Here is a 13,137-nt window from a genome sequence, read left to right as displayed (position 1 = left end):
TTGGTGGGCTAGGAGAAAGCTTAGTCACCAGCCATCACTTTGAAAAAGCTATTTTGAAAGCTTCCAGCTCCTTGATACTCTTAAAGTTTCCCCAGGACTGTCAGTTTTGAAGAACAATGATACGGACTTACAGAGAAGGTTAAAAAAAAAAAAAAAATTGTCAGGCTTACCACATTTTCAGATTGAAAGGGACCTTAAAGGGGACCATCAGATTAAATCCTCTGTCAACGCAAGAATCCCTTGTGTGGCATCTTGGCCAGCCGGTTGTCCAGATTCTCCTTGATTGCTTTTGGTGACGGAGAGCTCCTTACATCAAGAGGCAACGTAGTCTACTGGCTGACGGCTTAAATTAATAGAAAACTTCCCTCTGTTGAGCCAATATCTGTTTCTCTGTCTGCCAGAGGTGGCGACTGTTGTCTCCTCAGTGTCTCTTGTAGTCCTTCAGTGGGAAGTTTTTGTAATCCATAGACCAGAGTGCTACAGAAGGGATACCCGTAACTACAGATCGGTCTTGGCATACTGGGAATTTCCTGATTGGTTCAATAAGCCTGTAGTAAGCAGCTCCTAGACACTGTCAGCAACAGGGTCTGCCTCGGGCTGGATGGCCACAGAAAGGCCTTCATGAGCCACTCACAGAGCGGTAACCTGCCGCGAGGACCAGATGGCACACATCTTGTCTCTGGTCTCGTAGTCCCGGGCTGCACGTCAGCTGATGGAGAGGACCCAGTCGTCCAACATGGAGGCCCGGCTGGATGCTATGAAGGAGCTGGCCAAGCTCTCTGCCGACGTGACCTTCGCCACCGAGTTCATCAACATGGACGGCATCGTGGTGCTGACGCGGCTTGTGGAGAGTGGAACCAAGCTCTTGTCCCAGTGAGTATTACTGGGCTCTTGCTCGGGATTTCAGAGACTCTACGCTCGGCGGGGCATCCTTCCCTCACCTCCACCGAGCCTCTTGAACTTACTGGGCACCTTGTGGGTGCAGAGCAGCGTGCCAGGCACTAGGGTCTGCACAGAGGAATGCATCGTCACGGTCCTCAGTCTCGTAGTCTAGCTGGGCTCTCACAGATGCCGCGTAGGAGCGAGAACAGGGGCTTCAGGAGTCAAGAAGAGAGAAGTCGGTTCACGACAAACCTGTTAATTTATGGAAAATGATTGGCCTGGGGGAGGCTAGTGAGCAGAGTGTCCATTATTGACCAGAACAGGGGTCTGTTCGTAATCACCCCCTGCTTCCTCTCTCCCCTTTCCAGTCACCTCCCCACTTACACACACGTGCGCACACACAGGCCTTCCTCTGTGTTCGCCATCTCCCCACCACCCATTGTCACGGGAGACGAAGCTCCGCAACTTTTCCATCTCCCTGCTAGGATGGGAGTGGTGGGGAACCGCGCCGTGACCAGCAGTGAACGAACAGGTGTTTAGTTAGCCGTCTAGGCCTGTGGTGCCTCAGCTGGCAGAGAGGGAGTCAGAAATCTTTCAGCCAGTGGATCAGCTATTGAAATTTTCAGCCAAACCAAGCAGCTAATCATGGGTGTTTGTCTTAAGTCTCCGATTTTGCAGCTGCACTGAAATCCTGAAGCCTTCCGCTGCCATCAGCGCTGGCCCAGGACTTCCGCAGTCTGCCGGGAGTACGGCATTTGGCTGGCCTTGGTTTCCTCCTCTTTAAAACGGAGATGCTGCTTCCATTGCCGTATTGTCACGAGGAATTAATGGGTCCGAACGTGCCTCGCCATTGGGAACAGCGTTTGTTAAATCGAGAGCACCGTACAGACGTATAAAGGGTTGTGTTTAGAAGGAGGAGGGACACAGGAGAGAAGACGTCGTAATCCCCGTCCTCCTCCAGCACTGCAGTAAGGGCTTCGCATACCTTGTCATCTTGCCCTCGCCACAGCCCTGTGATGTTAACGCTGTGAGACCAATGCAGTCTTACAGAGGAGGAATTTCAAGTTTGGAAAGGTAAAATGTGCACAGTTAGTAAATAGTTGACCAGGATTGAACCCATGTCTGAAGTTCGTACTCCCTGTCCTGCACTCTGCCCCCTCTTGGCCTTGGACATGGGCTGTGGGCTCCCTTGGGTACCCCCGCCAAGTGTTGGGGTTGACAAAGGTCTGATAGCTTTCTCGGGTTGGGAAATGGATGAGTGATTGTGTTTCCCTGAGATGAGGCAGTACGGGGAAGGAGAGCCTGACCCGCAGCGGCCCTTCCCAGAGACGGATGGACACCTGGACAGAACCTGCTGCACACCTGCCGAGGCACGCATGCAGGCACTCGCAGCCACACCGCCTGACCCCTGGTGTGGGGCTGACGCCGAAATCCGTCCCTGTTGCGGCTGCCGTCACACCTGTGTTCCCTGGTTCTGAATCTTTGTATTATTTTGTGTGTGTGTTGTTGATGTCTCAGCTACAGTGAGATGCTGGCATTCACCTTGACCGCCTTCTTAGAGCTCATGGACCATGGCATTGTCTCCTGGGACATGGTTTCCATCACCTTCATCAAGCAGGTGAGGCCTCCGGCTTTCCGTCTTCCCCGCCCCCCTCAGTGGCCGCTGGTCCTCTAGGTTCACGGAGAGATGCCGGCGAGATCGCCGTGCTGCTGGCGGTCGGCTCTCTACCCCCGAGGCCCATTTTTTTTTATCCTCACGCTCGGGCCTTCCTGGGGCTCCTGAGAGAATTCCTTCATTGCCCTCGAAGATGGAAACGGGCTCCCAGAACTGGAGGTGGCCAAAGCGGGACGGGGTTGTCAGTGAGGCCTGGGACGACACTAGCCGGTCAGCCAGTACGAGCCCGGCGTCTCTGACCTGCTCCCTGCGCGCTCCCTTCTCTTTGAGACACATGTTCATGTCGTCCGCCTTGTATGTCAGTCTGCCTTCTGCCGGCGGGTCTGCAAGGCAACCTGCTCGGGTTGTCAGATCGACCTGGGTGCATGGGAGGGCGTACTTTTGCTTTCCTTTGTTCTGTAGGGAGGGGCAGCGTCACTTCCAAAAAGTGAACTAAAACCAATGAGTAATGTATCTGCTGACCTAGAATCACACCTGTTGTTGGCTCGGGACATTGGGAATTTCCTGACGCCGGAGATATTTAGGCAAAAGTGAAATGGGCACGTGTCGAGGACATTACAATGGAGGTTGAGAATAACGGGGGGTGATGAGATTACAAGACTTTGAGGGCTTCCTGCCTCTTGAGCCTCTGCCGGCCTGTGTGTGTGTAGGGGCACAGTGTGTGTGTCAGGAGAAGGGCCCATGGCGATAAAAGGAGTTCCCGATTTCAGTAAGATCCTGTGCTTTCTCCACTCCGCTTTCCCATGCCTGAACCTCATCTTGAAAACAAAGGATCGAGCCCTTAGATTTTGAGGAAACACAGTTGACTGGAAGCTGTTGTTTGAATTTGAATTGTCCATGCCCAGGGACCATAAACCAGACACCGCCGTCCACGTGGGGACAGTGGTCCGGTATGGATGGCATACCAGGAAGGAGAGCCTTCGTGGGCTAACCTCAGAGACTCGAGTCGCCCAGCACGCTTGGGCCCCGGGCTCCCTGACTGATCTGGCCCTCGCTGGCTGTAGATTGCAGGGTACGTGAGCCAGCCCATGGTGGACGTGTCAATCCTTCAGAGGTCCCTGGCCATCCTGGAGAGCATGGTCTTGAACAGCCAGAGCCTGTACCAGAAGATAGCAGAGGAAATCACCGTGGGACAGCTCATCTCTCACCTCCAGGTGTGAGTAAGAGACCCCGCCCCGGCCCCCTTCTCGCCTCTTATTCTCCGTAGGTCTCCCAGCCCTACCCCTTTGCTTGTGTTCCAAACCACTGGCCTGCTTGTTCACTCATTCGTCAGCACTTTCACACTATGGGAACGCTCCCGGGATTGGGCCCCGATCGTGTCACGCTCCTGCCGCAATCCTCCGCGGCGCCCCTTGTCCCTCAGGCTGAAGGGAAGTTTTCCCGGCCTCCCTGTACCGCCGCATCCCAGACAGAATTAGATGCTCTCTCCTCTTTGGGCCAAATAGTCTCTGTTTGTACCTATGAGAATTATATAGAAAATCCCCTGTTTTTGTTATCTGCCTCCCATTTTAAGCTTTGAGCTCTCTGGGAAGAGGGACCAGTCATTTTTGGATCCCTTGCTTTGGTTTAAGGAGAAGTCAATTAGTATTTGAGAATGAACACTTAGCAAACCAGCAGTGTGCTGTGTGTGTGGGGCCGGGGGGAGGGTAGCAAAAACTATTGTATAGGACACGAGTTCGGGCTTTCCATTCAGATCCCAGCTCCACTGTGTCCTAACTAGGTCCCTGCCTTCCACATGTCACCTTGTCCCATCTGGTCTCCGTTTCCTCAGGTCCAGGCTGGGGTTCACCCTCTCCATTACTCAGACTTGTGAGGCTCAAAGGGGTTAGAAGGTCTAGCATAGTGGCCAGCGTAGGATGGGTATATAATTCAGGAGTTTTTTGTTCTTGTTTGTTTTTGAAGAAGCCTATCCCATTCCAGGCCATTTTGTCAAATGGTAAAACCAGAAGACAGATGAGCCCTTTGGAGCCCTGTTCCTCTCCTCCCCATTCTTTGTACTTCACTTTAACCCTATTTAAGGGGGCTGGACTCCCCAAAACAAGGTGGTGATACTGTTGACTCCTTTGTTCCCTTTTAGCCTTTTGGGCATGGACAGAGTGCCGACAGAATGACCTGTCAGGCCCGGGGAAGCCACAGCTCCCAGCTTTGCTTATTTATAGCAGCCTTGTCTTCATTCAGCTGTGCTGCCAACCTGTCCCCACCCCACCCTCCCGCCAACAGCCCCGATTTCTCCTTGTCACTTCTAAGGAATTCTTCAGTCTCTGTTTTCATACCCCAAAGCCAAAAGGTTGTTTGAAGTGAAGGGAACATTATAAACTCCAGATGGAGAGTTCTGATTTTCCTGACGTCAGACTTACCTCTCTGTTTCTTTGTTTCTGAATCAGGAATGACCCAGTTGGGTACCCAAGGATGATAGAGGACAATGGCATTTCTTAGGGGTCAGTCCGTGAATATTTTCAGCCCGTAGCTACTACCAGAAATTATGTCCTCTGCTGTTGGGGCTGAGAGATACTTAGTGCCCTCCGTGAGACCTCCAGGATGCCCATTCACCCCACCTGAGCAGGAAGTCTGTTAGCCCGTCTAAGAAGAGAGTCACGGAATGCATCCCCGGTGCGGCCCTTGGAGACATTTTGCCAAGTGCTTGGATTATAAGATTCCAGAGAACGGTTGTCTTTAATTCATTCGTATTAAAATGAAATCAGTTTAGGGGCGCCTGGGCGGCTCAGCTGGTTGAGCATCCGACTTGGTTTTGGCTCAGATCACGATCCCAGGGTCATGGGATCGGGCCGTGCATTGGGCTCTGTGCGAACGTGGAGCCTTCTTACGAGTCTCTCTCTCCCTCTGCCCCTCCCCGGCTCGTGCGCGCCCTCTCTCTCTCTCCCCCCAAAATAAAAAATAAACAAAATGAAATAAATTTGTAGTTGAAGACTTTGAAAATAGGGAGGAGCACAAAGAGTCAATCCTTTTCCCATTTTCCCACCTGCAGACATAACTACTGTTCACATTAAATTAACTGCCCTGTTGGTCTTTTTTTCTGTGTAAGTTTTTGTTAACAAAACTGGGAGCTTACTACACATACTGTGTGTACCTCGACGTTCTTATGAAATAATATCTCTTGAACGTTTCCCCATGTTAAAGAGTCTTGGTGGTTCTAAATCTTTTTTGCATGCCATATGCCTTTGAAAATTCAGTAACAGTTATAGACTCTCACCTCCTCGGAGAAAATAACACATAGTCAACCAACCGCATGGAATGATTTCTGCATCATTTCTAGGGTTTACAGACACTCCAGACTCATCCCCGAGTCCCAGGTGAAGAACCTTCCCGAGATGATTTTTATTGATGACCTACGACATTTGGATTATTTTACCATTCTTTCTTTTTTTTTAACAGTACTCGAATGAAACACTTTGCCCAACTCTCTGATTCCTGTCTTTGGATAAGTTGCTCTTAGTGGAGTGGCCGGGTCACAGAGTATGCCCACTTTCGAGGCTTTTGAGGCTTCACCCCAGACGATCATTTGATTACCATCTACAAGCGACTGCTGTAAACGCCCCACGGGGCTCTCGCTGGTCCGTCTTCTAATGTCCCTCTGCCTTCTTTCTCCACCGGCACAGCTCCAACCAGGAGATTCAGACCTACGCCATTGCACTGATTAACGCGCTTTTCCTGAAGGCTCCTGAGGACAAGCGACAGGTCTGTGGCTGTCTTTTCAAGCTTTTCATCTGGGCTCTTCCAGGAGAAGAGTTGTCACCCACCTACCCTTTGCTGCACGGAGAGCAGAAATGCAGCCATTTCCCCCAAGAGTCCTTGCTCCTGTCCCTGTGTGTCAGGCCCCCTAGTTCCAGGGAAGAACTAGAAGGGGACCCCGCGGGTCTCGCGTCAGAGCAGGGGCCTGCAAACTTTCTCCTCTAAAGGGCCCGAGAGTAAATATTTCTTGTTCTGTGGGCCGATGGTCTGCGTGGCAGCTGTCCCACTTTGTCATCATAGCCAAAGTAGCCTCAGACAATAGGAAAGCAAATGGGTGTGGTGTCTTCCAGAAAGACCTTAGATACACAACTAGGGGACAAGCCCAGTTTGGTCTTAGTTGCTGACCCTGGCTTAGAGGGTCAAGAAGAAGGGGGAGGAGACCTTCCAGGCATCACTGTCAAGTCCACGGAGACCCTTACTTAAGGAAGCAAGGCGGGGGGGGCGGGAGCGGGGGGACTTGGCACAAAGTTTCACGTATGAAGGCCTCTGGCCCAGATTCTAAGCTGCTTTCTTCCCCTGCTCGTTAGCTGTGTGACATAATGCAAATCGCTCTGCTTCTCTGAACCCCAGTTTCCTCATCTGTAACCTGGGAGCGGCAACATCTGCCCCGTTGACTTCACGGGGATGTGAGGAGAAGAAACAAGACCCCTGTCTTACAAGTGAGGAAACCAGGAATCAGCTGGGCGGGGAACGAGCACTGACCTGAGTCCGGGGCCCTGAGGCTACGTGCTCTTCTGGGCTGGGCAGGTGCTTTAACCTCTGGGTCTCCGTTGCTCTTTCTGTAAATGAAAGGGCCAGATTAAGTGATCGCTAAGGGCCCTTCCGACACTGACACTCTAGATACAGCTGGTAAAAGCCCAAGTGGTGTATACAAGACTTTAAAATTCTCCGTCAACACCATGGGCTCTGTAAAGTTGAAATCCACGTGGGTTCATGCACTGAGCTCCTGGTGGGTTCCGGTGGGAGGAGCCGGAGCGTCCATGGTTCCGTCTGTCCTCGTCTTTCTTGGATGGCTTTGCTCTGTTAATCTCTTCCTTCCTAGTCCAGTTTTGAATGTGAGCTCATTCTCCCATCTGCTTCTCTCTGTGCTTTTTGCTTTCTGCCGGCAGGACAAGCACCTTAACCCTCTAGACCTACCTGTCACTGTAAGTAGTGCTGCTTCGTGGAAGGGGCCCCAGCCCTCTTCCAGGTGGGGAGGTCAGAGCTGGGCAAGAACCTCACGTTCTGGTGCAGGTGCTCAGGAAACCGTGAGACCCAGAGTTCTGGGTGCTGTAGATCCCGTTCGTCAGAACACTCCGGGAAGTGCTGGAGATTAGCGCCACGTGCAGGAGTGAGGGGATGTCCACCCTAGGGAATGCTGTCCAGTCTTCCCTTTGTAACCTGCCTTTCCGTGAGTTTGTGGGTCAGCCCGGGGAGATCAGATTCGGAAATAGCCTGAGACTTTCGCCGAGATGATCCCATGGACCTGTCGCCTTCCAGCTTGGTACAGCAGAGCGCAAAGATAAATCCACATCGCCCTGGATGCGTCCTAGACCGTAGGAATCTGACAGGGTTTAAGACAGTTGACAGAAGGGAATTTGCCTGCTCGCTTCTTGGCTAGAGGGAGCTTTAGAGGTCGGCTGTACGAGGCTGAGAATGAGCGGTTTGCCCCAGCACCGCAGAGGAGCTTTGGGTGTGAGGCCGTTACGTTCTGGGAGCAGACCACTGCCACTTACCTGCTTTGTGAGTTGTCCACAGCAAGGCCGAATCTCAAGCCGACCTCCTCTAGCCACCAGAGAAGCTTCTAGGCCACCTTCTCCTCTGCCAGCCAGCGTGTGTGCTCAGGGGAAGCAAAGTACAGCTTAATGTCCCTGGCAGCGTCAGCCATTTGGAATATGGCTAGAAATGGAGAAGCGAGAGCAAAAGGCCTTTCAGCTCCGAGAAAAATGAGACCCTCACAGACACCGCTCCGTGGGAGAGGCGTGACAGCTCCCTCAGGCCCAGTGATTCAGAATTATCCATAAAATTAAATTAAGGCAGCAGTTTAGAAAGTGAAGCCATACTAATTAACGTGCTAAGAAGTGATGGCCGAGATTGGAAGGAGGAGACAGAAGAATTATGAAGAGCTGTCAGAAAGATTAAAAGCACAGTAAGCTGGGACCATTTTTGTTTAGGGGGAAAGAGCGGCACATTCAAGAGCTCCTTGGGCTATTACGGAGTCATAACACGCTGTTCTTTTTGTTGAGCCCAGTCCTTGGCAGTGATTAAATTATAATCGTTGCAGTCCCTTCAAAAATAAAGAAACGTATATATTTTCAGAGGATTTGCTTAAGAACGGTCCCAGTAAGGTCCTGAAAGGACCCTTAAGGCTTCGCTCCCCGGAAGACTCATTTATGGAGGGTACTTTATTTCCTAAGCGTGCCAAATAAATAAAGTGTTACTGTCAGAATCTGAACCAAATATAATAAAAAAGGTGACCCTATTATGAGAAATTACCCAAAAGCACCAGCACGCTCTTCTCCAAAGCAGTCAGAAGTGAGTCACAGACTACTCACTGTTCCAGAGCATCCGCTCCCCGGCTCCCCACCTGGTGTGGCGCTGGGGGGCCTGAGGGGGGCGCTGGGACCAAAGCCCTTTCCTCGGCTTGGAGGAGGCCCATCCGGCCAGTGGTGGGTGTCTGCCTGGAACGGTGCATGGGAACCATCACGCTGCTCTGTGCTCCGTACGCATTGTCCATTGCCCGGCATCCTCGTAACACAAGTGTCTTGTCCTGAAGCAGTCTTTGTTCCTCTTTGAAGACGATGTGGTTGATTGTGCCATCGGGGAGGGACACCCTGTGTGGCTCCGTTTGCATTCCCAGAGGGAAAAAAAAAACACAAGGGAATTTTTTCAGAGTATAAAAGATGTTGGGTGGGTCCGTGGATTTTTTCCATTTGCCCACTTTTTAATTGAAAGGAGAAAACATTTAAGAGAAAAAGCCGCAGAGCTCCGATGCCACTTTCCTCTCGATAGTTGTCACAGCTGGGCGCGTGCCATCGTGCCTTACGTTTGCTTGTTTTTCTCAATAGGATATGGCCAACGCATTTGCACAGAAGCACCTTCGCTCCATAATCCTGAATGTAAGTTCCCACAACAAGCTGTGTTTTGTTATTAGCGATAGCAAGTATTACTGTTCTGTGATGGTGTCATTAGTGAATTTACTATCGAGTGGGATGGCACTCGGGGAACCAACGGGTAGGTGCGAATAAGCCCATGTTAAGCTGGGAAGCTTTTTCTTATAATCCTCTGCAAGCGGAGTTGTCTCTAGGAGGCTGTCCCACCAGGAATTACAGAGCCTCTAAGGTCCTAAGGCCAGCCAGCTACATGGTTTGTTGCCTTGCAATTCCAAATTTTTTTCCAGAAGGAATGTGTCAAAATAGGCCCCAAAGAGGAAAGGGATTCTTTCAGCTAACATCCATCAGACCTGAGTTGTGTGGGGCACCGCTAGGGATGGACGAGACAGTGTGGTGTGTTTGCTCCCAGAAATCTTCCGGTCCAGTAGGGACGGTGCTCTAGCAGTGTGTGGCCAGTGGTTCCTTGGAGCTCCATGGTCTGGGGATTTCAGGAGGAGGAGCACCGCCTGCCTTGCAGGAGGTGTCAGGAAGCCTCTGGAGGAATGACGCCCTGAGGCTGAGCCTCCATCATTCGTCCAGGAAGGAAAGGAAATCCAGTCAGGAGTGGCTGGAATTGGCTGGAACCTAGAAGGAATGTGCCATGGGGTAGAGGGTGGGGCAAGGAGCAGACACGTGGAGGGCGAGCAAAGACCGGATCGAGTAGGGCCTTAGTCTTTTTCCCAAGCAGAGTTGAAGGGTTTAATTGGGATGGTGACATAACCAGGCTGGCATTTAGAAACCTCACACTAGCAGGTGTGTATGTTTCGTGGGGGTATGTGAGGGAGGAGAGTAGAGGGGGAGGTGGTGAGGAGGGAGGCATCTGGAAAGAGGGCTGACTCCCTGTTCCCACGCAGGGATGTGGGTGAGAGAGAGCTGGCTGGGGGTGGGGGTGGGAACTGGGGAAGTGAGCCGAGGATCTGGGTTCAAGGGAGGCCATTCTATCAGTTGTCAAAACCAAGGGAAAACCAGACCACAGTGAAGGGAATAAAATGAGAAATCAGAAGTCAGGTGTGAAAGGCTTGATAATTCTGAGCGTGAACTTCAGAGTCCCCACCTCCACTCTACCATTAAGCAATCTGTGATCTTGAGCAATTCACTTAACTTCGATTTACTTTGATTTGCTCATCTGGATGTGAGGCCTGAACGAGCTCATATATATATATATATATATATATATATATATATATATATATATATATATATATATACAGCTCTTAGCAGGGTGCCTGGCACTTGGTAAGCACCCCGCTCGCAGCGGGTTCTCTTACCCGTGAACAGGATACAAAGGTGAGAGAATTCAAGAAGTGAGCTCTGAGCACTTGCAAAGTTGAGCGATCGGCTGCTCTGAACAGCCCACCAGACTTCACCTTGCAGAACCAGCTCCTGCCTGCTGGCCGTTTCCCTGGTCGCGGCCCCACCGCCACGGAGGGACTTGGGCAGGAGGGACGACGCTCCGGCCCGCTGCCTGCGAGTGAGGCGGCGTGCACGGGTCCCACGCGTGCTTGTCCACATTCCTGAGCAGCTGTGTTGGACGCCATCCTGTGCATGTGTGGGAGCGAGGGTCGCCTTCTGACGGAAATTTAATGAATCTCGAGGCTTGTTAATTACCAGAGTAGGATTAGTTCAGCTCATTTCTGGACAAACCTTGGGACAAGCGAAGATTCCACTATAGAAGACAATGCGGGGTCAAGACTCAGGACTTCAGTGGTTCTCTACAAAACAGTTAATGCGTGCTCACTGAAGTCCAAGGAGCTCACTGAGTCAGGCCAGAGAGCGTAAGCCTCCATTTACTCAGCAGTCAAATAAGACTCCAGGTAAAAGCTCTGAAACTGGCTCCTCAGACTGGGGCTGTACTTCCGTAAGCCCGTTGCTGGCTGGAGTGATTACCTTCCCGCTGTGATGTCTCTAAGTTTGAGAGAGGGGGATTAAAGTGAATGAGAACCGTATCACATTATCTTTAGCCTCTTCTCAAAGTGGTTTTATGAATTATGGAGAGAGGAGAGGAGGAAGGAAGACGGAGAGCCGGGTAGGGTAGGGAGGAATTGGAGCGGCAGAGGGAGGGGGCACAGAGAAAGGAAGAGGCTCGGAGAGGGGCAAAACGAGACGTGTGGAGGGGACCAAGGGGACCCTGCGCGATGAGACACTGGCGGGGGTGGGCGGGTAGCTAAGGTTGGAGGAGGAGGAGCGGCAGTCAGTTTGGGATGGAGGTGAGCACTGAGCCTGAGCCGAGAGTCCGGGAGGTGGAGACAGCCACAGACAGCCCCTGCTCGGAGGAGGTGGGGGCCTCGGCACTCGCTCCAGTGAGAGGTCAGGAGCAGCGCCGTCCGCAGAACCTTCCGCAGCATGAACGTGCCGTCCGGAATGGCGGCCACTAGCCGCGTGTGGCTACTGAGCCCCGGCAACGTGTCTAGTTGTGACTGGGGAGCCAAATTTGTCATCTTCTAAAATTTCAGTTAAAACACCCACACGTGGCTTGTGGCTGCTGCGTTGAGCTGGGCAGATCTAGAGGAATGAAGAGCACCCTGGAGTCACGTGCCGGGGAGAGGAAGTCTAGAGCAGTGCCGTCACGTAGAAATGACAGTGAGAGCCACTGATTTCGTTTTAAATGCTGTAGTCGCAGCATTAACAAAGGAATACAGGAAGTCAATTTCAACGGTAGATTCGGTTTAACCCAATATATCCAAAATACTATGCGTTCAACGTGTAATCGATAGAAAATGACTAATGAAATATTTTGCATTTTCTCTTTCGCGCTAAGGCGCTGAGATCTAGCGTACATTTTACATTCACAGCACATCTCAGTTTGGACCAGCCGTGTTTCCAGCGTTCAATGGACATCACAGGCCTAAGACCTTGATCTCGAGCCAGAGTAGGCTCTAGAGTTACGGAACTCTAGAGCAGTGCTGTCTGCTAGGACTTTCTATGCTAATGGCGCTGTTTTATATCTACTCTTCTCATTGGATGGTAGCCACTAGCCACATATACCTGTCGAGCTTAAAATGGGGCTGGTGTGACCAAAGACCGGAATTTTTACCTCAAATTAATTTTAACTCACGGAAACACACGTGGCGAGGGGCCACCATATTGGACAGCAGAGCTCCAGAGACATAGAGCTGGAGTGAGTGAGAGAACATAGAGGACACAGAGGTAGCGTGTGGGGGGAACTGGGCAAGAGTCTCATTTGGGTGAGGAGAGACCAAGAACAACTAGACTCAAGATGGCGGGTAAGACAGCGGAGGAGCGAGAAATACAGGGGAGCGAGTGAGAAAGGGCAGCCATTGGGAGAGTGAGAGCCGGACCGTAGGAGACAAGGACGTCGTGAGGCATTGGTCAACCCAAGGGACACAGGGAGAGGTACCATGCAAGAAAAAGGTGGGGCACGAGGAAAGGAGAAGTGGGGTGGGTGTCAGATGGACGAAGGGAGGTAGTGATGGACTGAGAGGGCATGGTGGAGGTCATGGGAAGAGAGGGGACAGGACAGAACACAGGGGATATAGGGAGGAGGGTACATAGAGAATGACAGGAGAGAAGGTGGTGGGAGTGTTGGGTGTAGACAAGGAGCATTAGATGCCCTCCTTGTGGAGGTGTCTCCGTACCATTTGAAGAAAACGACCTTTCCTAAAGCCTGTACTTGGTGAGGCCATCGACACCATTGTGTTTTTCTAAAGAAAGACAGAGTGGAGTCCTCTGTACACACTC

General features: G+C 51.6%; 1 protein-coding gene across 5 annotated transcripts in view; it reads left to right on the top strand.

The window, feature by feature from the left end:
- The window catches only part of ELMO2 (engulfment and cell motility 2), a 39,488-nt gene that overhangs the window by 15,649 nt on the left and 10,702 nt on the right, over window positions 1–13,137 (top strand). For all 5 annotated transcript variants that reach the window (XM_078444029.2, XM_060619653.3, XM_060619662.3 and 2 more), the window contains 5 exons: window positions 692–873; window positions 2,401–2,500; window positions 3,562–3,713; window positions 6,175–6,253; window positions 9,355–9,405. In XM_078444029.2, the coding sequence (XP_078300155.1) occupies window positions 692–873; window positions 2,401–2,500; window positions 3,562–3,713; window positions 6,175–6,253; window positions 9,355–9,405 (564 nt within the window). The remainder of the gene's footprint in view (window positions 1–691; window positions 874–2,400; window positions 2,501–3,561; window positions 3,714–6,174; window positions 6,254–9,354; window positions 9,406–13,137) is intronic.

The sequence above is a fragment of the Panthera onca genome, chromosome A3 (genome assembly GCF_046562875.1).
Source record: "Panthera onca isolate mPanOnc1 chromosome A3, mPanOnc1 haplotype 2, whole genome shotgun sequence".
Taxonomy (NCBI): domain Eukaryota; kingdom Metazoa; phylum Chordata; class Mammalia; order Carnivora; family Felidae; genus Panthera; species Panthera onca.
This window is presented reverse-complemented; position numbering and strand designations above follow the sequence as displayed.